At 45.8% G+C, this 25,527-nt stretch overlaps 1 protein-coding gene across 2 annotated transcripts; it reads left to right on the top strand.

The window, feature by feature from the left end:
• Positions 1 to 1,306: 1,306 nt before the first annotated feature.
• Positions 1,307 to 24,856, top strand: Acad9 (acyl-CoA dehydrogenase family member 9). 2 transcript variants are annotated; one of them, XM_052730874.1, is made up of 18 exons: positions 1,308 to 1,470; positions 5,338 to 5,431; positions 8,957 to 9,058; positions 10,818 to 10,924; positions 11,713 to 11,813; positions 12,592 to 12,670; positions 13,586 to 13,760; positions 15,378 to 15,451; positions 17,692 to 17,767; positions 19,381 to 19,451; positions 19,672 to 19,791; positions 20,625 to 20,753; positions 20,983 to 21,062; positions 21,743 to 21,869; positions 22,097 to 22,174; positions 22,584 to 22,712; positions 23,340 to 23,412; positions 24,164 to 24,856. In XM_052730874.1, exons 4-18 carry the CDS (start codon positions 10,841 to 10,843, stop codon positions 24,262 to 24,264), a joined length of 1,497 nt encoding a protein of 498 aa, XP_052586834.1. In that variant the 5' UTR covers positions 1,308 to 1,470; positions 5,338 to 5,431; positions 8,957 to 9,058; positions 10,818 to 10,840; the 3' UTR covers positions 24,265 to 24,856. The 2 variants fall into 2 exon arrangements, with proteins under 2 accessions (XP_052586835.1, XP_052586834.1); XM_052730875.1 differs by lacking the exon at positions 23,340 to 23,412 and having other exon boundaries at positions 1,307 to 1,470.
• The last annotated feature ends 671 nt before the right edge of the window (positions 24,857 to 25,527 follow it).

Below are 25,527 nucleotides of genomic sequence, written 5' to 3' on the forward strand. Positions count from 1 at the left end.
CTTCTAGCACCTCCTATAGGGCTAGATTTGTAAATTTATATTGCTTAAATTTGGATTTATAATGGAATGTTTCTTCTCTCCATCTATGGTGATTGAAAGTTTTGCTGGTTATAGTAGTCTGGCCTGGCATCTGTGGTCTCTTAGAGTCTGCAGCACATCTGCCCAGGCCCTTCTGGCTTTTAGAGTCTCCATTGAGAAGTCAGGTGTAATTCTAATAGGTCTGCTTTTATGTATTGCTTAACCTTTTCCCCTTGGAGCTTTTAATATACTTTCTTAGTTCTATATGTTTACTTTTCTTTTCTGATCCAATCACTTTGGTTTCCTGTATGTTTCTTGTACCTTGATAGGCTTCTTATCTACATTAGGAAAGTATTCTTCTATGATTTTGTTGAAAATACTTTTGGGGGCTAGAGAGATGGCTCATTGATTAAGAGCACTGGCTTCTCTTCCAGAGGAATGGGGTTCAATTCCCAGCACCCACATGGCAGCTCACAACTGTCTATAACTCCAGTTCCAGAGGATCCAACACCTTCACACAGCCATACATGCAGTCAAAACACCAATGCACATAAAATAAATAAATAAATCATTTTGTAATGTTAAAAAAAAACAAAAGTCTCTGGGCTTTTGAGCTGGGTTTCTTCTCTTTCTTCTATTCCTATGCCACACAGTTATCACTCCATTAATATATTTAAAAGATTTGGTAGAGGTGGGCTAGTAAAATGGGGCTCTTGTTTTATTACATTCATTATTCTAAGTCCTATGTTAAGTGAGATGAGAACACAGAATGGTTGTGCCTCTAAGTCTATTTGCCTAAATCAATTCTTCTACTTAAGGGACGTGGTGAGAATAAGCACACAGGCTCCAGGACCATGTTTTGGGAGCCCGGATGGTTGTTCAGCATCTGAGTATTGACTTCCGAGTATTTTTATTTTCTTACTGGGACAATCTTAAGAAGAAAAAAACCACAAAAATTCCTAGCCTGTTCGGATGATTGAAAGAAATTACAATTTTAAAATTGCATACTTAGAAATTACATATAGCAGTGCTTGACGTAGAAGACATTAAACATTTCAGAACCAGCCGTCCAGCAGCCTTGGTGAAGGTTTCCTCCAGAGGGCCTCAGGCACACCATCAGGCGGCGCGGGCTAGCTTCGGGTTGCGAGCTGGTTTAGGGAGGGACCTTGGCTATCGGCCCGCGGAGGGCTTATCGGACGCGGGTGATTTGCGTCATCAGGCGTGCGCGGCGGCACTTCCGGTGACTTGAAGCCTAGTGTCACGAACAGCATGTCTGGCTGCGGACTGTTCTCGCGTGGAGCGGCGGCTGTGGCGGCGGCGGCGGCGGCGGCGGCGACTGCGGCGCGAGCTTCTCGGGTGCTCGGGGTCTTCACGAAGACGCGCCGCCCGCTGCACACCAGTCCGCAGAGCTGCTCTTTCGCCAAGGAGCTCTTCCTGGGCAACATCGAGCGGGTAAGGCAAGCCCTGCCTGCCCTTGTCCCCCGTGTCCACCTTTCCTTGGTACCTGACCGGAGTCCTCAAAAGATAAACACCTGAGAGGCTGGGCCTTCAGGGAAAGGTGGCGTAAATGGGGTCGCAGAGGTTTTTGCTTTCTTTTGTTTTGAGACAGAATCTCATTAGTCCAAGCTGGCTCTGGACTCACTCCGTAGACCAGGCAGGCCTTGAATTCGTGATTCTTCTGCCTCGGTCTCCAGAGTATTGGTTTACAGTCGTGTGCCATCACACCTACCTTTCCAGTCATTCTTTGTCCGGGGAGTTTGGGGGAATCCTGTAAGGGTTAATTACGAAGACATTTTCCTTGTTCTGGCTAGGAAATATGTTTTCTAAACAGGTCATCCTGTGCCGCTTCTCTGGCTTCCCTTCAGCTCCGAGACTTCCACCAAGGTTCTTTTCCCTTTTCAGAACTCCACAACCCAGCTTGTAGCACCCTTTAGGCCATCACGTTAAGAATGAGAAGGCTTGTCAATGAATCTGAGTTAACTATGTTCTCTTTAGAACAGTCTTCTCACATTGTTTGACTGCATTATAGCAGAAGCCAAGACTCAGGCTAAGAGTGGCTGCCCCGCTGGAAAGTTCAAAGCTGGAACGTTGAAATGTGGGAACCATGAGAAAGAAAAAGTTAACACTTACCTTCTTTCAATCTTTCCCCTCATCACATCCTTTTTGCTTTCAATTTTACGTTTATGTAATTGGGTAGAATCTCAACGGTTAGCTGTCCTTCCTGGTGTCATCCACATCCTACTACCATAATGAACTCTCCACTCCTAGCAAAGGCTGACCTGGTCATTAGAGCTCAACTTTCTCACTTATTCAAAGACAATTCTGCGTCTTGAATCTGTTCCCTCAAGCTTTGTCCCAGCAGCCAGTAGTGATCTCAACATTGTCAGATCTAAGTGATTGCTTCTCATTCCTATTCCTACCTGATCTATCATTGCTATTTGATACAGATAAGTGCTCAATGTTTGATGTGAATGCACTTCAGTCCTCAGGCTTCTGAAAAACCATTTCCTTCATATCCTTTTGTTAGTTCTTTGGCTTCTCAACTGGTAGACGTTGGCAAGTAGCCCAGATGAAGTCAGAGGGAGTTTTGTTGTTGTTTATATTATTTCATCCTTTTTTTTTTTTTTTTAATGTGGAGGTGGTGGTTGTGTTGATGGCTTGTTTTGAGACAAGGTGTTGCTGGAACTCAAGATCTTCTACCTCTGCTTTCCTTCCTGAGTGCTAGATTACAGCTGTATGCCACATGCAGCAAAGCTGGGTTTCCTAAAGTTCAAGTCTATGCCTTCCCCCCCTTTTCATCTACAGCCAGCCCCTTGATGAACTAATTCAGTGTCCTAGCTTTAAATGCCACCTCTGTTCTTATGACTCAGATTTCTTTTTCAACTTAGAGTTCTTCCCTTAATTCCAGACTTATGTCTTCCTTTCTGCTCAAAATCTCCCCTCAGATGTCTAATAAGCATCTTTGATAAGCATATATGAAAATTCTCTCCTGGATCCCACCCAGTTTTGCTTTTCCTAGCAGCCTGTTTACCATAGATAATGGAAACTGTGATTGGACACATTCTTCAGTAACATCTTGATTCTTTTTATTCTCATAGTCCACATTGAGTCCTATTAGGTAAATCTTCCTTTGTCTATCTTTAAGTTATATTCAGAATCCGACCACTTTTAGGCAACTTCACTGCTACTTCCTGGATCAGTCAAACACAGTTCTCAAAGCATTTCTGGATCTTGATTAGGACAGTGGCAGTGATATTTTATTATAGAGTCTCGGTGGAGAGAGTGTCCCAGTCACCCATGCCAGTGGCTGCCACAGGGGCAAGTGGGAGGTTGAGTGGGTGAGGTTTGTGTGACATTAGCAGACTTAGTTACAGCCACTTGGCTTTTATAATTGACTTCACCAGTAGAATTACTTGAATAACAGGTTCTGTTGCTTTACCAACCTGAAAGATGCTAATTGAAATTAAGCTCCCCTCCCATGGTGTGCCTCATTCCTTTTTGTCTCTCCTTACTAGAGGATGCTTTCCTCCTGGCCCCCAGAATCTCCCCCTGAAATTTTATGTTGTTCATTTTGGTTTTATTGGGTTTTTTTGTTTTTGGGTTTTTGTTGTTGTTGTTGTTGTTGTTGTTGTTGAGAAAGGGTCTTGATGTGTAGCGCTGGTCTGGGATGCACTATGTAACCAGGCTGGTCCCGAACTCACAGGAGTCCTCCTGCCTCTACCTTCAGAGTGCTGGATTAAAGGTGTGCATCACTGTGCCTTGCCCCCTCAAGTTTTGACCCTTTAATTATGTCTGAAGAGCAGCCACCTGCCTTGTTTTCTGTTCTTGCCTAGTCTACCTCCTGAGATCAGAATCACCTTCCTCTCACACTGCCATTTGACCAAGACTAGGTGACCAGTGAGGTTGTGAAGGTGATGGTTTGAGCTTCTGCACTTGGGGGAGGGGGCAGTCTTGTTCCGAGAGGCTGCAGAGGGGTGAGAGGAACCATGTTTCCCTTTGAGTCTACCTTGGCAGTGGAGTGCTGGTGGGTAGCAGCATATTCCTTTAAGCCAGCTGTCTCTTGAATAGAGACCCAGGAGCCTTTTGTCCTTGGGCCAGAGAGGCACAAATAGATTCCGGAATATTGATAATATGGTGGAATCAGGAAATCGAGTAATAGGACAGCAGACAGGGAAAAGAGAGGGCCTCCAAATCTACATCCCATACCAAGCAACTGTAGGGATGGCTGGAGCTCAGATGTTCACAGGCCCTCAAGCTATATAGAGTGATTTCAAAGACCAGCAGAGGATCCTAGCTAGTTGGCCACTAGAGATTAGAAGCCAAGTCATTCTCCAGAAGAACATGGTGGTTTGAAAGAAAAGATGCCCCCCTAAGGGAGTGTCACTATTAGGAGGTGTGGCCTTGTTGGAGGAAGTGTGTCACTGTGGAGGTGGGCTTTGAGGTCTCATGTATGCTCAAGATCCCACCCAGTGTGACAGTCCATTTCCTGTTGCCTTCTGATCAAGATGTAGCCAGCACTGAACCTTTAAACTGTAAGCCACCATCTCAATTAAATGTTTTCCTTATAAGGGTTGCCATGGTCATGGTGTCTCTTCATAGCAATAGAAACCCTAACTAAGACAAAAGGAGTGAACATGAGAAGAGCTGGAATCTCACACAGACATGGTTACTTCATGTTCCAGGACTAAGTATGTCCTTTCTGACCTTCACAGCTACTGTCTCTGATGAATAGGATTGTGTGTAATATGGAAAAACCACACTAATAGAAGACGTGAAAATTGCTCAAATCTAGTCACACATGTAAAGAGTGCCTGAGCTCAGGTTGAATTCTTGTTCTCTGACCCTGCTGCCTCACATGTTCAACACAGGAAGCCGATGATAGCCATGACATAAGAAACAGCTGCTAAGGGGGACTTGCATGGTGTTACTGTTGGGAGCATTTGAGCTCACACAAAGATTGATGTCCATTTTAATGAAGAATCCTCATATCCATTGTCTCCACAAGTCTCAAAGGAACCTTGAGGAAATGTGACCTGCACATTGTTGGAGTCCTAGGCTCCTGTTTATGGAACACTCTCCACCCTTGTTATTGATAAGGAAACTTTAAAATTAGGATTCCACTTACTTTATGGATTGAATGGGGAGGAAAATAAACACAAATAAGAGTCTTAGGCTGAGGCATCTTGTGAAGTCATCCTTCTTCCTCTTTCCTGGGACCAGATGTGGAATGTAACACATTTCCCCCTTCCCTTTTGATGAGTAATACAATGAGAAGTTCCTGAAAATTGAATTTGTCATACTTGTTTTTTTCATTTTTAGAAAGGAGTTTTCCCGTTCCCAGAGGTTAGTCAGGATGAACTTAGTGAAATCAATCAGTTTGTGGGACCATTGGAAAAATTCTTTACTGAAGAAGGTATGTATGGTTTTCTTTTTCATTGCCCATTTCCATTACTCGGTTAATTGGATTGCTTACATTAGATGCACTATAGGGAGAGGAAGCTCTTAGTGTTACTAAGTTACAAATAGTTTCTACTCATAATAGAACCTTCAGGGATCACCCAGTTTCTGCTCAGTCAAAAGACACTAATTCAGTGTTCTTCTTGTCTCTGTGGTAAGGAACCTCTTAAATATTTCTACACTGCAGCAGGCTAAAACTTGTGTACGACATGATAGAAGTGAGTTACTAGAAAAGATGGAAATAACTGAGGCCAGATAGTTCAAACTTGTTAATCACATACTGTGGCAAAGGCTGTATAAGATGGCATATATAAGGTTTCTAAGGTTAAGTCTAGATCTTTATACGGTGTTTTATGAACCAGTCATGATCTGTGGTCCAGCATGTTTTGGGGAACTGTTTACTCTTCTGGTTTCTTCCAGTGGTAACATCCTGGATAACTCATCTAACATCACAAACAGGATATTGATATCAGTACAAGCCAGCTGACCTTACTCAGATTTCACAAACCTTAACATGTACTGGTGAATGCATGTGTGTTCTCATACAGTGCTATTGTGTGTGTACAGTCATGAAGATACAGATACAATTAGATTGTGAGGATTCTCATGCTATCCTTTTATGACCATATTTTACCTAGCTTCCACGGTCCCTTGAAACATTTCATTATTTTGCTGTTTCAAGGATGGGGAATGGTGTTTGGTGGGGAGGGTGTTTGTTTGGTTTTGGAGACAGGATCTTGACTTTATTTTATTTATTTATTTATTTACTTACTTACTTATTTCAGTCAGTCAGTTTGTTTGTTTGTTTGTTGAGATAGGGTCTCTCTACATAGCCCTGGCTGTCCTGGAACTCATTATGTAGACCAAACTGGCCTTCAGCTCACAGAGATCCACCTTCCTCTGCCTCCCAAGTGCTGGGATTAAAGGCATGCCTGCCCAGATCTCACTTTATAACCCTGGTTGATCTTGAACCTTTTGCCTTAGCTTTTCAAGTGCTAGGATTACAGATAAATGCCACCATACCCAGCTAAGAATATTTATTATTGGAATTATATCATATATTAGTAGTTGTTGTGTTTCTTTATTTACACACACACACACACACACACACACACACACACACACACACACACACATACACACACACAGTCTTATCATGTAGCCCTAGCTGGCCTGGAATTTGCTATATAGACCAGGTTGCTCCAACTCACAGAAATCCTTTTGCCTCTGCCTCCTGAGTGCTGGAAGTAAAGGTATGTGCCACCATGCCTAACCCCATGCTATAAATTGGTTCACTTTATACAGCATAATTCACTATGCATATTTCTTAGGCATTAATAGTCTTTCTAGTTCATTGCCTGGCAGCATTTCATGACAAAAATGTACCAGTTTGTTAAGCACATATTAAAGTGTATTGAATTATTTACAGTTTAAAGGCATTTAGAAAACTGCTGTGTTCATTTTTATACAGTTTTTTTGTGACTTTATATTTTTATTTCTCTTGCATAAATGCCCAGGAGTGTCACTGATGGGGTTCTGTGATAGCTGTGTGCTTAGGTTTCTACAAAACTACTAACCTGTGTTTAAAATGCTGTGCCATTTTGCATTCTCATCAGCAATAAATGAGATTTTGTTTCTCTGCCTTCTTGTTCACCTGGATTTGGATTTTATTTTTGCCTGACAAGTGTCATTTAGTATCTCTCTTATGTTAATCACTCTCAAGGGCTGATAATGTTAAACATTTTGTGTTTTTATTTGTTTCTTTTTTTATTCTGTTAATATACCTGATTTTTGCTATAGATTGTGTATCTAGTCCTAAAGGGGAAGGGGATAAAACATGCTCTTCCGGGTCAGACCCACAGTGACCTGCTTCCTCCAACTAGCCCACCTTTGACTTTTCACCACTTCCAATTGACTGGATTGAACTCACTTCATGGTTTTAGAAGCTGCTTTTGGTGGATTTTGCAGAATGTTCTGCAGACAGCTGTGTTGCTGGTGGTCAGTGTTCTTCTTTGCTAGCCTGGAGTCCTTGGCTGCTCTGCTGCATGGCCGAACTCTCACAGGATGCTGAGCAGGTGTTGAGGCCAAGCTGCTTGTCTTCCTCCTTAGTTTAGGAACATGGTAGCACCCACCTGTGACCTCTAGCTCTTGAGAGGCAAAGCAGGACTGAGAGTTTTGAGAGTGGATTACATTTGGGAACCTTTCGTTCTCTTTATTGACTTGTGTATGAATAAGTATAGGTTATGATGTTTTTAACACTTTATAATAGTGAGGATATTTAATTTCATCGCCAAAGTGTACTTTAATTACCTTGATGCACACAAACAGTAAAATTAGAGACAGAACTGGTGGTTGCTCACTTCTGCTCTTGTTTGGGGTTTCTGCATTTTTTTTATTTTGTGAGTTTGTGTGTGTATTCATATGCACATGTGTGCCACGGCATGTTTGTGGAGGTCAGAACATAACTTGTGAAAGTTGGTTCTCTTCTACCATGTAGGTCCCAGGTACTAAACTCTGGTTGTTAAACTTGACAGACAGCACCTTTACTCACTGAGACATGTCGCAAGGCCTGGGATGAATTTTGAGCCAGTGACTGAGTTAGTGTTACATGGAGTAAGTTGTTTTCAGAACCTGTGGAGTGGAGTGTAGACGTGGAGGCTCTGAACACTGGGTAGAACTTGACCCGGACACTGTCTGCACAGTGCTCTGTGTCCTGACCTTCCATTGCAGTTCTGAGAGCTGTGACTTACTCTCTAGTGTTTGAGAAGGTACCATAGTTAACCTGGAGATAGCTGAGTGTGTGTATCACATGCTTCTCTCGTCACTGTAACAAACTTGCCTGTAAGAGGCAACTAGGGAGGAAGGGGGATTTGGCTCGTGTTGTGAGACTGTAGTTCATGGAGGTGAAGGTCTGGTGACAGAAGCAGGTCTCTGCTGTGACTGCTCATGTCTCACACCCAGACAGAGCCAGGAGAACAGATGGTTCTGAGCTGGTGCTCAGCTTGCCTTTTCTTATAACCCAGGTCTGCAGCCTACGGGATGGTGCTGCCCACGGAGGAGGGTCTTGCCTCCTCAGTTAAACATCTCTGGAAACTCCCTCAGAGGCACACCCGGAGGGTTGATTCCTAAGTCATTCCAAACTCAGTTAAGTTGACAAATAGTATGAACCATCATAGTATGCCTCCAGGAATCTGTGTCATGGAAGTCCATGATACACTGCTGTTTTACATGACCCTGGTGACTAACGCCAGGTCAGGAGGAAGACTCACTTGGCACCAGTGACTTAAAAATACAGTTCTTAGATGCCTAATGGTATAAAAGTCAGCCATGTGCTGAGAGGCCCTGACTAAACTTCAGATCTTAGACATTTTCTGTCACTGGTATTGGTGTACTATACAAAATCCATTCTGTATACTTATATCTATACGAACATTGCTTATTAATTTTTTTGTTGCCTAATCAAGGTATTTGTTTTTGTCAGTGGACTCTCGGAAAATTGACCAGGAGGGAAAAATTCCAGTTGACACCTTAGAGAAATTGAAGAGCCTGGGACTTTTTGGGATACAGGTCCCAGAAGAATATGGTAAGTTAGACAGTGGTCGCTCACCAGGTGATCTAGCTCTTCTTCAGTCAGTGTTTTTCCTGTGTGCATGAAGGACTTCTTGTTGAGGAGCACTGGCCTTTAAATGCCATCTTCCATAGTCTTAAGTGCCCAACAATAGATAAAGCTGTGTTTCTTCAACTTTCACCAGCCTGTGCTGTGGACATTTGCCAGGGCAGCCTCCAGGTATGGCTCCTAAAAGGTCCTGGAGATGTGGGGGAGAGTGCAGCTGGTAACACTTCTCAGGGTTGGACAGCTTTCCTGGCTGTGAGCTGCTGATTTGGAGATGTGCTATTTGGAACATTTCCACAACCAATGATGCCATTACTGAGGTTTTACACTGCAAACCATAGCAAATGGGAGCTACTCTTGGTCTTCTCGTCCCTTGCCTGGTGTGTCTGCAGATACTAAAGTGTAAAGTCCCTTCTACAGCGGAAAGTGGGCCCTCAAGTATACAGAATAAATCCATAGTAGTGCCAAATCTGGAGCTGGTCCAAGCTGCAGCACAGGAAAAAATCTAAGGAAAGTAAGGGTGATGCCTAATTGCCTTCCATGGCGTATTAACCTGGTTGAATGAAGGGTTTAAAACTGTTAACTAATGTGTCTTCCTTAAACCCCTGTCATTTCTCAACCACATTACCAAGTATATGAAAACTTGACTGTCTGCCGACTGCCTCAAGTGATGCCCGATGCTGCCAGCCCCTACGTTTGGCATCGACACTCTATTTCTTCACAGAAATAGCTCACCTGGCTTCTACATGAAGCTGTGGAAGAGGCATCCTGGGCATCAGGGTTGTAGTTCCAAAGGGACAGGTGTCACCATCTTGTGCAGCCCAGTAATAGAGTAGAAATAAGGCGAGAGCACAGCAGCCCCTCGCTGCATTAAGGAAGAAAAAGCAGAAGTGTTTTGATCGGAACAAAGGTCGAGAAGGGTGGGGTGGTGTGGGGTGGAGGGTCCGGGAATGGGAAGGCATGGAGGCCTGACCTCATCGAGATACTATATACCTGCAGGGATAACTTCCCTGGGTGTGTAGGCATGCCACCCCTCAAGTGGACTGTGCGCTCTTATCCTCACTGGGCAGCTTTGCTGTTTACTGTCTTGAGAACTTTAGGTCTCACTTCTGTAAAGTGGACATAGACGCCTCTGGAATTTGAAGAGTAAATGTAAAGTATGTAAGTTCATTGTTGTTTTCAGTTCTTTTGTCTTTTATTGCTAGAGCAGTAATTCCCAGTGAGGACCAGTTTTGCACTTCAGGAAACATTGGCAAATGCCAAGACACATTTTTGGTTGTGGGAACTGTGGGCATAGGGCTGTTTGCTATGACACCTTGTGGGTGGCGGGCAGAAAGTTGCTCAACCTAGTGCAGTGCACAGGGCGGCCTGCACAACAGCGAGTGAACACCAGCCCAGGTGTTGCGGCGCCAGGCAGTAGAGCCTGACCTGGGGCCACCTGGACTGTGGATGTTTCTCTGCTAGAAGGGATTTGCAACCTACTCAGCAGCTTACTGTTGGTGTGGATGTCTGTATTAACAGTTCACCTTCGTATGTGTCTCCTTGCCTCAGAGAAACCTGAAGATGTATACAGAAATACTCTGGATAAGATAATAGATGATAGTTTCCTTGTGCCGTTCTGTGTTTTTAATTTTTTTTAATGGTTTCTGTTGTTACTTTAAAATTAGAAAAATAAAATGCATCCCTTTCTCCACTTGGAGAGTCAGCTAGTCTGGTCTGTCTTTCTTAGGTGGCCTAGGCCTCTCCAACACCATGTATGCTAGGCTTGGGGAGATCATCAGCATGGATGGGTCTATCACAGTGACCCTGGCAGCACACCAGGCTATTGGCCTCAAGGTCAGTTGTTTGAGGTCCTGTTTGGGACTTCCTGGAGGAAGTAGGGGAAGGGGACTGCTTCTGTGACATGCATGGGTTTTATAGCTCAGGGTCTGGAGGAGAAACCTCGCTGCACTTGCACATGAGACACAGGTTAATGCTGTCTTTGGAAATGAATCCTTTCCTGAGCTCCCCTGCCTATACACATACCTTACTTCCCCCTGAACTTAAAGCATGATGGGCGGCTTCAAAGGCACACGCTCCTCAAGGGTTTCACATTAGCCAGCTCATTTCTGCTGTATACAGGTGAAAGGCAGTTAAATGGACTCATTGTCCAGCTTTGCAAGCCAAGATTAGGTAGGTGACCAGTCTGCAGTTACTTTCAGCAGGGTTGGAGTTGGGGAGCACAGCTCTGAAACTATACATTCCCATACTGGATGTAGTTCTAGCACCCCCATGTATTCACACTCTATCATCTAAACCATCCTGTCCATAAAGGAGAGGTCCTCAGCTTGTAAATCATGACGTGGAGACTTAGAGAAGAGTCATAGCTGACCCAAGATCGCACTGGTGTAGGTAGGGATGAAAATCCTAGATGTTGAATCCAAAGCTACCACTGTGGCTGCTGCCCCTTGTGCATGAGTAGTGGGCCTTCCCTCAGCAGATCAGCCTTCCTTGTGGGGTCTGAGGCTGCTGGCTCTGAACTCACTATTTTCTCTTGAGTGAAGTAAATATTGTCAGCAGAGGGGCTGTCATAAAAACACCTCACTCATCTTCAATTGGTCAATTGGTCTGTATGTTTTATTTAGGGAATTATGTTGTTCGGCAATGAGGAACAGAAGGCCAAATATTTGCCCAAACTGGCGTCTGGGGAACACATCGCAGCCTTCTGCCTAACAGAGCCAGCCAGGTCTGTCTCCTCAAAATCATCTGTATACTTGACAGTGTTCAAGCTCCCTGGGACATGGGGCTTGTGTGGATGGAGTTGCTTGTTTCTATTTCCTCCTCTGACGCCTTCAGAGAATCAACAACTATTGATAAGATAATTATCTTATCTCTGGCCCATGGTCACTTACAGGTGACATTCCTACAGCATTGACTAGGTCAGTGTTTGTGGCTCACAAGCCTCTTGACATTCAGGGATGCATTCAGACTTCAGTGAGTCTTTCAGGGCACATGGGTGGGTGGTGAGTCTGCAATTCCAGATTAGCAGCTGAAGTTCAGGGAAGTTGTAACCAGTCCAAGGTTCCACAGCAGGGATGAAGCAGGCCTGGGCAAGACTCAGATTCTGATTTGAGTCCAGCTGGGACCTGTTTAATCTTGCTCCCCTTCATTTGAAATCCTGAAACAGGCTTCCTCCTGTTGTGGGCTGAACACACAGGGAAACTCTGATAAGCCCCTATGGAACCCACATTCCCATGTGGGAACTTCAGCCCAGACCATTTCCACCTCTGCTTCTTTACTTGTTATCCACACACATCTCATTAGTATGAGTCTTACTGGAATGTTCCTGTCTGCTTCCAGACTTTGGCCACTTTCTTTGGTCAAGCATCAGAGTGAAGTGGAACAGACTTGTATGTTTTTGTCTGACTCGGTATTTTAAAGGCCTATCTTACTTCTACACACTCAAAACCATTCCAGTCTTGTTCCCAGTGTTCTCCCTCAGTCACACATCTCCGTCTTTGCAGTGGGAGTGATGCTGCCTCCATCCAGACCAGAGCTACGTTAAGTGAAGATAAGAAGTACTTTGTCCTCAATGGCTCCAAGGTACAGCATGACCTCATTGCCCTGTCGGGTTTAGTCAGTCTTCACCGCCTCCATGTGTCTACATTCTGTACACCACACTGGGTGTGTGCCACTCCTTTATCAGAACAACCCGAGGCATAGCTGAGTGGCAGAGCCAGGACTGGAGCAAGGCAGTCTAACTCCACAGTCTCCTGATTCTGTGCCTATAGCTGCTCTTGTGAGTTTATTTTCAGTTCTGGCTCCACACCATTTCAAAGATGCAGAGTATAGTGCGGTGCACTTCCGTGGCCCTGGCACCTACTAGAGGAGTTACACACTCGTGGCTGGTAGTCCTTCCCCTGTTGACATCACCACCTCTGATGGCATCTTTGAGATTTCATCAAGGACTGCTTCAAGATAGAACACTGAAATGCCATTAGCAAAAGGGGGAACGAGTAGTAATGGCTTCTTACCTAGTTAGCATCCAGATTTCCCTGCTCATCTCTTACTCTTTCCCCCGATCAGTTTGTTTGCTTGACTCAAAAGTAAATAATTCCCATCCATTGCGGTCAGTTGAGTACTCGCTCTTTTTCTCATTCTCTATTTTCACTCTTTTCAATTGATAAGAAAATACAGTATATAAATTTGTACGTTTGTCTTTGTGCAACCGTGATAAAAAGGCTCCTTCTTACTGTCAGCGGTGTGGCAATGAATGGAGCTCAGAGGCTACCTTAGTGTCATTAGTTATGCTCCATCCCTGCCCTGCCACTTCTCTCCTGAGAACATCCCTGCTCTGGAGAGACTTAAATGTGTCCCCGTGCTCTTTCACAAAGGTTTGGCTTATGTGGAGCTTTCTCCATGTCCTGCCTGCTGTGGAGCATCTGCATGTCTGGCCTGAAATCCAGTGGGTGGATAGAGCTGAGTGCTATCTCTAAGGATCTTTTGGTTTTTCCTCAGGTTTGGATCACCAACGGAGGACTGGCCAGTATTTTTACTGTGTTTGCAAAAACTGAGGTGGTTGATTCTGATGGTTCAGTAAAAGACAAAATCACTGCATTCATAGTAGAAAGAGACTTTGGCGGAATCACTAATGGGAAACCTGAAGATAAACTGGGCATTCGAGGCTCCAACAGTAAGTAGTGTGATAGATGTTCATATGCACTAGTGTGACAGAGAGACTTGAGAGACAGGTTCACTGTCCACTATGACAAGTATAATGGAAAATGCCATTTAATTACTTGTGGTTTCAGTGAAGCATTTTAGCAAAGTCAAAATAAGAATGCAGTCACACCTATGCACCTTGGTGCATTAGGCGCTGCTGGTTCTAGGTGAGGTCAGTTGGATCTCAGCCTGGGTAGGGCAGTAGTGGGCATCACACAGGCACAGCTGTCTTGGGTAAACATCCTATGGTGGGTCACTCTGTCTTCTTTCCTGGAATCTCCTTTCTCTTTCTTCCTACCGTCCAGACCCACCTTTCATGTCTTGGTTAGGCAGCTGCTGCTTCAGTGGAGGCTGGTGTCCTGTTTGTTGGCCTCAGTTCATCCAGTCTGACCATGGCATTCTTACAGTATTCTCTTGGTGTAGTTTTAGAGTGTCCATCCTACAGGGACTGTGTTCCACTCCTGGCACATCAAGGCCCACATCTGCGTACCCTGTCTTTGGAGCTGGGCATGTCAACAGTGTCAGTTACCTGTTGACAACTGGGAGACTGGTGCCCCAACAGCATGCAGGACCCCAAAAGAGGGTCCAGGAACATAGGATCAAACAGGAAGTTATATCCTCCCCACACCTAGTCGAGCCGCCTTTGAAAGAATGACCACCTACATAGGTCCTCTAGCCCATGTAGTCAACCCTGAAATATGATCAGCAGACAGAGAGGTCATGTTTCATGGCATGTCACCCCACACATTGCCAGAGCAACAGTTGAGGGAAAATCATCAGGTCCAGCTTATGACACTTGGCCTGACTGTCCCTTGAACCCTAACCTTTCTTATCCTAAGTGTCTTTCTCTGGTTCAACATGCCAGGAGTTACGTTGTTTATGTAGAAAAACATTCAGGGCTGCAGGGAAGGTTGTTCAAGGGCGCTGGTCCAGCCCCTGCCTCGTCCTGTGTACCTTGCTTTCTCACTGTTTCACTCACACTGACCAATGGGGCTTGTATTTCTTTCATGATTGCTGGTGGTCCCTGGCTACGGAAGCCCTGTCTATCAGACACCTTAGGATTTAGCTTACAGCAGTAGGATTTTATTTCTTATGGTTTGGGGATGCTTCAACCTGGAGGGTGTTGATGAGTTGACACCCCATCCAAGCTGGGAAGATGTTACCCCATAGTGTGGGGGTATGGCTATGTTAAACACAGGGAACAAGAATCCCATTGACTCTAAGGTCTGAGGAAATGCTGGTGCTCTCCATTTGCTTTTCTGTCTTTGGCTATTTTGGTCCTTTCGACTTTTGTCAACTGTTGCCTTACAAAAGCCTGGCATAGCCTTTCAGAAGAATGGCACCTTCCCTTGCAGCCCCATCTCTCTCTTTCTGTGCTGTTCATTTCATCACAGTGCTGACCAGGCTACCATGTCCTTGCACTTATGGTTTGTCTTCCTGGCCAAAGAATGAGCTCTGTGAAGGCAGCAGTGTGTTCTTCCCTGATCTTCAAGATGCTAGATGAGTGAGTTAGTCAGTCACAGGCCTGGGGGTCAAGAGCAGAGTAGGTTTTTTGTTAGTCACGATTTTTAAATTCCATGTGTTTTAGCATGTGAAGTCCATTTTGAAAATACCAGAGTGCCTGTGGAAAATGTTCTCGGAGAAGTTGGAGGTGGCTTTAAGGTAAGTTGAAGGCCAGTCTCGTTAAGTGCTGGGCCATTTCACATGTGAGTCTCATGTTCTGCCCTAGCCTTTCTGCTAGCAGGCTAGCCTGTGCTCTATCTGTGACTTTGTATGGCTCTCGGGCATAGGAAATGAGCACCGTAGAGGCTGGAGAAATGGCTTGCCCCTAGAGGAGGGAGTCTCAATAGGATGAGGAGTCTTTCCTCCCCTTGGAGACCTCCTCTTTTCTGAGTGAGGAATGGAGTTCCCCTCCCCAGTGAGTGTGGAAAACAGGCTAGTGGGCTGGCTCCAGAGAGGCCCAAGTTCCAAGAACCCAGCACCCTAGGTTGTAACTCCCTGCCCTAGGCTTTCCCCCATGCCATCAGGTTTATATTTTAAAGATTTATTTTTCTGAGATAGAATAGAGCCTCACCATGTAGTTCTAACTGGCCTGGAACTCACTATGTAGACCACACTGGCCAGAGATCCACCTGCCTCTGCCTCCCTAGTCCTGAGATTAAAGACATATACCACTTACTCAGCTGGATTGATTTATTTCTATTTTAAGAATGTATGTGAGTGCCTGCATTTGTGTATGTGAATTGCATGTGTGCCTGGTACCTGCAGAGGCCAGAAGGCGTCTGATCCTCTGGAACTGGAGTCACAGGCTGTTGTAAGCCACAGTGTGGGTGCTGGAAACTGAACCTGAGTTCTCTGCGAGAGCAGCAAATGATCTTAGCTGCTGAGCTATCTCTCCAGCCACAGATTTATATTTTATTGAGAAATGTTTTATATGATATTTAGTTTACCACTTTAAAATATCCATGTTTATCATTTTTAATATAGTGTCTGTTATGCTATCATTCCTTTTTTCAAATTTATTTATTTATTTTAATTTTTATTTATTTATTTATTTGTTTAAAGATTTGTTTATTATGTATACAGTGCTGTGTCTGCATGGTCAGAAGAGGGCATCAGATCTCATTACAGATGGTTGTGAGCCACCATGTGGTTGCTGGGAATTGAACTCAGAACCTCTGGAAGAACAACCAGTGCTCTTAACCTCTGAGCCATCTCTCCAGCCCCTAATTTTTATTTTTTTTGCCATCATCATTTCTAATTCCAGAAATGTCATTCCTCCAGTTCTACCCCTGTCTTTTGGCAACTGCTGTTTTCTTTTGTTCTTCTCTGGGTTTGTAGATGATGAGCATTTCATCTGACTAGAATCGTATACAGTGTAAGGTATTTTGTGGCTGGCTGTTTTCACGCCGTATTCTCAGCCATCATCCATGTCACAGCATGAGTCAGTATTTCATTCCTTTGTATGGGGAGATAATGTCCCACTGTGGATAAACCACATCTCACTCATCAGTTCATTGGGTCGAATTGTCACTGTGGGGCTTGTGTCAGTAACACTGTTGTGAGCTTTCGTCGTCCAGTTTTTGTTTGGAAAATATGTTCTCAATCCCTTTGGGTGCAGTAATAGAATCACCAGCTATATGGAGACTATAGTACTCTTTTGAAGAACTCTTTCCACGGTGGCTTCAGTGTAGGAGGGTTCCGCATCTTCACCAGAACTTGTGGTGTTGTCCATTTTTAAATTAACCCTGTGGCTTCACGCAGTTTCTCACTTGAGCCCTCTGGTTGGTGAGGAGAACCCCTGACTCTGGATAAGCTAGCACAGCATGTGAACCCGAGCTGGGTACCTGTCTGGCTCCCAGCTGTTCACTGTACTGGAGCGGAATAAAGGGCAAGGAAAGAGGCAGGGTGCTGGCCCAGCCATCAGACACTGTCATAGGCACCTGGCTGCAGTCAGTAGGGTTATCTCTGTCTACAGGCTTGCCTGTCAGTCCTGAGGAAGTCACGAGACTGCTGCTTCATCTGTAAAATCTGGGTGCTGATCCCGAAGCACAGCTGGAAAGTTCTTGCTGCTTGTAGCATTCTTAGATCAGTCTTGCTGTCTGTCCCTACCACAGACGAGGAGTACTGACAGCTACTCCTCCATTTAGAGTAGAAGCAGTGACTCTTGTGTGTGCCCAGAGTGAGGCCAGTGATGTTGATGGAAAGATACAACAGTGACTAAGCCACCTAGTTTGAGGGTTGGAAGTGCTTGCTTCTGGCCTGAAAACAGGCAGGGTGATTAACTTGGCCTGAATGCTGGCATGGTAGACACTTGTCTTTGCTTTTATGAAAACAAGTTGGTTTGGCTGGCTCCCTCAGCCTCCTTCAGTGCCTCTAGACCTATTCCACTCTCCCTGCAGGTAGCCATGAACATCCTTAACAGTGGGCGATTCAGCATGGGCAGTGTTGTGGCTGGGATGCTCAAGAAACTGATTGGTAGGTATATGGTTACTTACTCGTTGCTATGACAAAATACCTTACAAAACAACCTTAGGAAGGGAGGGTTAATTTTAGCTCACAATTTGAATGCCTGGTCCATCTTAATAAGGAAGGTGTGGCTAGGAAACATCTCCAGCTGTGGCTGCTAGAATGGGAAGCAGTTGGTCACATTGTGTGTGAAGTTGGGACACAGAAGGAATGAATGTGGGTGCTTTCACAGCTTTCTCCTTGTTTGTTCAGTCTGGAACCTAGCTTATGGGCTGATACTGCCCATATTCAGGGAGACTCTCCCCAGTTAAACATCTCTGGAATTCCCTCACAAACAATGCCCAGAGGTATCTCCTAGTGTCATGATTCGTGGTTCTAAAGCCAATGATGTTAACAGCGAAGATTAATCTCCATAGTAGGTAAGTCAAGAGCAGGAGCCCTTTGTAGCACTGACTACATACTAAGAATGTTTGGGTTATTTCTGCTGGGTGGGCAAGGCTGAGCTAGGCCACTTGGACAGACAGCTTAAATTCAGCATCCGGCCTTTGATTAGGACCAAATGTACTCCTTCCCCAGAGCCTAGGATATTTCAGCATTCTTCTGCTTTATTTATACACCAATCAGGCATTCTGTCAGAGGCATAAAGTGTTTCTGCTCTATCCATGACAAATCTGGCTGTCTAATGATCTTCAGTCCATGAACCAGGCGCTAAGAAAACATTAGCTCTGATCTCACTCAAGCCCCGTGGCTCTTTGGGCATGGATGTGGGCTGTGAAGTGCTGGAAGCAGATACAGCCCTGTGTATTTTGTGACTGCTGGAGTTTACAACATTATGGGCACACATTTGCATTCTTCCTCTATTTGCTTAGTACAGAAACTGAGGCCCAGCGAGGGTGGTGGTTTACACAAGCCATGCATCATGACCTAAGGCAAACCTGCCTGCTTGGCTCAGGCGCCTTTCAACATGCCCTGTGGCTCTCATCAGTGAGCGGTTCTCACAGTCCAAAACATGTGAGTGTAGGAACCGTTGGAAACCAGCTGCAACTGGATCACAGCAGAGGACATATTTAGGAAACAAGGTGCAGGCAGTGCTGGAAGTGCTAGTGCCACAGTAGAAGCCTGAGTGTCCCTTTGAGGCTCTTAGACTCCAGCACTATCAACAGCCATGCACATGAAGGCCCCAACCAGAGCTCTGCCATGAAGGTACCCTTGTTTTGTGGTTGAGTATCTGTAGGCCCACTTCTGCATCTTTCTTGGATGCCCTGTGCACCTGGCTGCCTCCAGCCTTCCTCCTGTTCCTAGCATCACAGCATTTCTGTGAGGCAGGCAGTGTGTTAAAGGAGGTAGAGTGTTTCCTCCACATCCATACAGCTGACTCAGCATTCTGTGTTCTTAACTTCCTCCCGGCTGCCTATAGGCCCCACGAGGACCAAGAATTCCAGAAAGTAGGAACTCGAGCTCCAGGGCTTCTCATCTCAAGGACAAGGCTCTCATAGTTTTTTCTGGGTGTTGAAGGGTTATCATGCTGGTCTTAGGAAGTACTTTTCCAGTATTCAAAAACTTTTTGTTTGTTTGTTAGTTGATTTTGTGTTTTTGTTTGTTTTGACAACTCTGTTCTTTAGAACTCACTGCTGAGTATGCCTGCACGAGGAAGCAGTTCAGCAGGAATCTCAGTGAATTTGGTTTGATTCAGGTACTGAAGACTTTGATTCACTGGATGGGAAGAGGTTTTCAGTTGCTGGTTCTCTGTACTGTGCCTATGGGCAAGGACATAGGAAGAAAACTGTACAAGGCATTGTTGCCACTGGGATAGAAGGCTTCTCATGTAATTTGCTTCTCGGGAAGAGGGTTAGGAGATTTAAGCCTATGCATGTGCAGATCGCTCCTTGATTTTATTTTTCTGAACATTTCAGGAAAAGTTTGCACTGATGGCTCAGAAGGCTTATGTAATGGAGAGCATGGCCTACCTCACTGCGGGGATGCTAGACCAACCGGGATTTCCCGACTGCTCTATTGAGGCGGCCATGGTGAAGGTAATCCCAGCTCAACTCGAGCTAGCTAGCACTTGGGGGAGATACAGCCTTTCTGATCCATGGCATTGTCAGCCATCCTCTTAGTAGTTGATAGAACGACTTGACCTATGCAGCTTGTACCTGTGCAGCTTCCTGGGTTAGCAGGGCCCTAGGGCGAAGCTGGGAGAAGTAATGCAGAATTATGCTTACCTGAGTGTGAGTCTACAGGGCAGCTCACTGCTTCCCAGTATGGATTATGCCCATTTTTACTGATTGATTCTAGTCTATAGCAACAGGACAAGACCCAGATGTCAGAACTTTATATCCATGTAAGTTAGCTGGGCTCTTTGAGAAAGGAATGTCATTATTTTCAGAGTTGATAGCCTTTCCTCTTGATTAGAACCTTCTTTTATAACATGTTCAGTGAGGTAAAAAGAGGTCACTGGTTACAAGAATTTGATTTCTTTGGTGTGTAAAAGGGCCAAGTTGACTCTTAGGCCATGGCCTGAGTTGCCCAGGGTTGCTATCTATCTTAAAGGGTCACAGTTCCTGAAAAGGAGAAATCTGGGTGGTTTACAAAGCACAGGAGTTGGCACAAGAGGCATGATAAGTCGTGTTGGGGATGGAACACACAGGCTGGTCACTGGTCCAAGAAGGCAAAAGGACTTGCCTGTGCTTACCTGGAAAGTTCCTCCTGGAACCACTCATCTCCAAGCTCAGGTTTTCCACACATTCTCCAGCTGCATCCTGGGCAGCAGCTCTCTGTAGTAGGTCTTGATCTTAGAAGACCCAAGGGGATGAGTTGGTTGTGGAGCACTCCCACCAGGCTCGAACCTTGTCTGGTTCTGTGGCAGGTGTTCAGCTCTGAGGCTGCCTGGCAGTGTGTGAGCGAGGCTCTGCAGATCCTTGGGGGCTCAGGCTACATGAAGGACTACCCCTATGAGCGTATACTGCGTGATAGCCGCATCCTCCTCATCTTTGAGGTGAGTGTCTCTGCTGACTGTACTTCCCTGTACACCCCCTTAGTGATGTCCTGTGTTTCTCCCAGCCTTCCTGTGTATTCCCTAACACCAGGCCACAGCCTGCTTCTGTGCCTTGCTTTCACGCTACTTCAGTGACAGCCTCTACCATGTGGACAGTGGGGAGTGGCTGGGTTTGTCAGTCACAACCTGCACTGCTGGCCTGCTTTGACCTTCACACTTCTGGCCACAGGGAACCAATGAGATTCTTCGGTTGTTCATTGCCCTGACAGGCCTGCAGCATGCCGGACGCATCCTGACCTCAAGGATCAAGTAGGTGCTATTTTCCCGTCTGTTATTGGTCCCAATCTTGGAACAGTGGGTGGGGAGTGCAGCCTGCACACAGGCTCACTGCAAAGCTGCACAAGCAAGTGCACTATCTTTGCACAGTGGTGACACGGACTGGAAGCCCACACCTCTAACTTGCCCCTCACCAAAAGCAGCAGGGAGGGCAACCTGCCCAAGTTGTCCTCATTGCCTGCAGAGTCACACTGTCCTCTAGACACATTAAATTCTATCATTCTCCCCCCAACCCCTGCTGATGCTCATCTTCCACCCTGGAGGGTACCTGGTGTTTGAAAATGCTTATTACGTTGGCTGGATTGCTGAGACAGCCAGAAGCCATGGAATGAGAGGTGTCCCGCTAACAGGTGGCAAGTTTGAGACTAGTTTTTCTTCTTTGCCCCTCTTTATCTCCTCTGCCCTCATTCCAGGGCAGAGCAATCAGATCCCTGCTGGAGCCCACAACAGGCTGCTAATAGGATTTTGCAGGCTCCTTAACTGTTTGGAAGCTGACCGTACAACAGGCTTCCCTCTGCCGGGAGGAGAAAGCCACCCTGCATGAAACCCACATGCTCAGCTCTAGAAAAGCACAGAGTTCCATGGTGCCATACTCTTGATCAGTGGGAGCCAGCTGTAGGGTCTTAAGTCACAAGACTGTGAACTTCCTGCAGAGAGCTTAAAAGAGGCAAGGTGACCACAGTCATGGAGACAATTGGTCGGAAGCTTCGGGACTCTCTGGGCCGAACTGTGGACATGGGACTGTCAGGCAAACTTGGCCTTGTACACCCCAGTCTTGGAGTAAGTATGCCCAGCACCTGCACTTCCCACATTTGGGTCCCCTCCTGCAAGGTAGTCCCAATCTAGAAGGATGTGACTAGCATCTAGGATCCTCCAGGAAAGTTGGGAACACTCAGATTCCCTGCTCTATCCCTGCCCTGTCTCCCTGGAGCTCCAGACTGTGAATATTAGGTGGGTCAAATGGAACATCCTGGAAGAGATACTAAGTCCGTCTTCTTCACCAATAGGACAGTGCCAACAAGCTTGAGGAAAATGTGTATTACTTTGGTCGGACCGTTGAGACCCTGTTACTCCGTTTTGGAAAGGTAAATGGGTCCTGTCGGGTATGGGATACTGCCTCTCCCCTACTGGTACTCTCGCCATGGGACTACTTTGGGCCCATTGCCCACCTGTGAGTCCAGGCCTAGAACAGAAATCTTGATCTCCGTTGGTCTGGAACTGCTAGCCAGTACTGCCGGTGGAGGGCCCTGCTAGGTGAACTATTCCCAGTGTTCTAAGCACCTTCCAACCAGAGTGGCTCTCTGGAATACCTGGAGGGGTTACTTACTGGGGGCTGCACACAGGAGCTAATCTCTGTAGGGAGTCTTACTGAAGGTGACATTGAGCACACTAAGCATCAGACAAGTTTCTGAGACCTGTTTAAGCCTTGGCATGTGTCCAAATATAGAGAAAGGAAAAGCATCATTGTTCACCACTCTGAACCTCTGTCCTCAGACCATTGTAGAGGAACAGCTGGTGTTGAAGCGAGTAGCCAACATCCTCATCAACCTGTATGGCATGACAGCCGTGTTGTCACGGGCCAGCCGCTCCATCCGAACTGGGCTCCGGAATCATGATCATGAGGTAAGTGTTGCTCAGCCTTACATGGGAAATATTTAACAGAAGCCATAATGAGTTTGTCAAGGTCATGGCTACTGGGACAGGCCCTTTATCCACTGTGTTTTAATGAAGCCTGGAGCTGAGGAAGGGAGAAATTGGGTAGTGTGGCCTATTGGAGAGTCCTGCACAAGGAGACTGAGTCTCCAGGACCAAGTGGTAGTTGCAGAGATGGATGGATGGGTTTGCTGTGGCATGGCCATTTCGGTGCTGTTCCTGATCCTGGCCTTTAGTCTCTTACAGGAGACAGGTGAGTGACAAGCCCACTCTCATTCATTACCCGCGCTACACTTTCCTCACCCTGCAGGGACAAGCAGGTTTAGTCACTAGCAACTCATGTTTACCAGCCTCTTGACACACGTCATTCCAGAATAGCCCATGGGTGCACACTTCACAGAGACAGACGCCATCTCGGAGATCCTGAGGGACTTGCTCCTGGTCAGCCTGCATTTGGTCAGGGTGCTGTGTAACTTCGGAGCCAGGCTTTTTTGCCCAAGATGTCATGCCCAGTGTGGCAATATGCTGGGATTCTTTGAGTTCAAAGACCAACTTCAGAGCTCTCAGTTGCTGTCCTTTCTGACCTTGGTTGTCTAGGTTCTGTTGGCCAACATGTTCTGTGTGGAAGCTTATTTCCAGAATCTCTTCAGCCTGTCTCAGCTGGACAAGTGTGAGTGAGATGCCTACGGGAAAGCAAGCACCTAGGGCCAGCCATCATCCATAGCTGTCAGTGCCTTACTTCCTCCCAAAGCTTGCTGCCAGGAAAGTGATTTGGGCTCACAGTAGAGGGCTTGTCAGATTAGGTACATCCCTATGTACTGTGGCCTCCTATGTAGGATATGCTGGTGTCTGTTTAGGAGAGGTCCCGAAAGAAGAAGGAAACGGCATTATGCCTGTCTCTTCAGCCGCAGACTCTAGCCAAAATGGCTTATGGAACTGCAGTGTGCTATAGAGGTGGTGAAATGGCCTCTCCAAAAGCCTTGGCCCTGGAAAACATATTACTTTAGGCCAGCTTTTCTATCTGAAATGCTTTTTCTCTTTTGTAACAGCTTGTCCATGTTTTGAAATATAACCAGGTTCTCCTTGACATGGCAGTCTGAAGAGGCTGGCCCTGTTGCCAGTTATGGTGGAGAGGGCCATTACAGTCCTTACTGAAGATGTATAGCCTGTAGCTATAGAACCCAGCCTAGGGGCCGTACATGGCTTGCAGGACTGTGGTATACTGTGGAGGGTAGTGAAACAGCCTTTCTGGGAGCCAGTTACCAAGTAGGGCCTTCCCACATAAGACCTGGGGGTCTAAAGGAGGGTATCCCTGGGTACAGTTTCCCAATGGGGAACTAACTTAGGTAAAAACACTCCTTAGACCTGTTTGCGTTACCACATTGCAAAAGGATTACCTATGCCTCGTTTTCCTCTCACAGATGCTCCAGAAAACATGGATGAGCAGATTAAGAAAGTGTCTCAGCAGATCCTTGAGAAGCGAGCCTACATTTGTGCCCACCCTCTGGACAGGACATCATGAGGCTGGGACAGTGCCCCTGTACCTACCACCTCGCCCAGGTTAACATAATTCAGCATCTTGAGAAGACTGAAACCTTGGAGTCGTCTGTGTAGACTGTATGCCGTTTGTATACACTAAAGCAATAGTATAAACAACTATTGCTCTGCGAAAGATCAGTAGTTAGGTTTTGACCTGTAGGCCCTGCATCTAAAGAGATCCCATCAAGGCAAGGAAGAAAGGATGGACGGACAGATGGAAGGAGGGAGGACCAAACTGTTGAAGAAAGAGGGAGAGAGAGATTGCTGATGGCTCCCATGTGTGGCTACAATGATTCAGTGATCCATGATCTCCACGGAAATGACTCACTTCTGTGGCCCAAGACTCCCAGGGAACTTAGGTGTGGGTAGCCATCCCTACTAAACCATACACTGATGGAGCATCTGGGAAGCTGAGGCCATGCCATCTACTAAAACTGCTTATAGTCTAGGTGAGGATCCATTTGGCAAAAAAGAGTGAAAAATCTCTCAGTTCATGTCCCATCTAGACTTCATGTTTTTCCAATCCATGACCATGAGGGATCTTAACAATAAAATTTCTTCTTGGATAATCTAAAGTTTGTTTTTGTTTTTTTTTGTTTTTTTTTTTTTTTTTTTTTTTTTTGGTTTTTCGAGACAAGGTTTCTCTGTGTAGCTTTGCGCCTTTCCTGGAACTCACTTGGTAGCCCAGGCTGGCCTCGAACTCACAGAGATCCGCCGGCCTCTGCCTCCCGAGTGCTGGGATTAAAGGCGTGCGACACCACCGCCCGGCGGATAATCTAAAGTTTGTATTGTGGAGGTCTTTTACTTCCTTTTTAGGATTATTCCAAGAGGTTGGGTAGTTTTGTTTTATTTTAATAGAATGTTATTTATTCTTTAATAGTTTCCTCTGTGTAAGTAATGTATCGTGGTCATATCTACTCCCAGCTCCCCCCCCCCCCCACCTTTATTCCTGGGCATCCCCGACATGCTCACCTCCCTACTTTTTTTTTTCCCAACCCACTGAGTCTAATTAGTGATGCGTGGGAATGTTGACTTCTTGGCTTGCTCTTGTGCATAGATTGTTTCCACCCTCTTTTTAGCAGTGCTCTCTGGGCCTTGGGAGGCGGGTAACATCGCTGTCCTATCGAGAGCCGAGGACCCAGCAGTCCTTTCTAGCTGCCTGAGTGCCACAGGTTCTCCACATTCAACACTCTGATCTAAAAGTCAGTGTTACTTGCCACAATGTGGATTGTGTAGTTTAGTCTTT

This window comes from Peromyscus californicus, unplaced genomic scaffold, assembly GCF_007827085.1.
Source record: "Peromyscus californicus insignis strain IS unplaced genomic scaffold, ASM782708v3 Scaffold_9__1_contigs__length_137607984, whole genome shotgun sequence".
NCBI classification, from domain to species: domain Eukaryota; kingdom Metazoa; phylum Chordata; class Mammalia; order Rodentia; family Cricetidae; genus Peromyscus; species Peromyscus californicus.

Excerpts from the sequence above, each read along its gene's own strand:
- Acad9 (XM_052730874.1), top strand. The coding sequence starts at position 10,841 with ATGTATGCTAGGCTTGGGGAGATCATCAGCATGGATGGGTCTATCACA. Across the intron at positions 19,452-19,671 it reads GTGAATTTGGTTTGATTCAG|GAAAAGTTTGCACTGATGGC; the intron begins GTACTGAAGACT and ends TGAACATTTCAG. Across the intron at positions 22,175-22,583 it reads TGTTACTCCGTTTTGGAAAG|ACCATTGTAGAGGAACAGCT; the intron begins GTAAATGGGTCC and ends CTCTGTCCTCAG.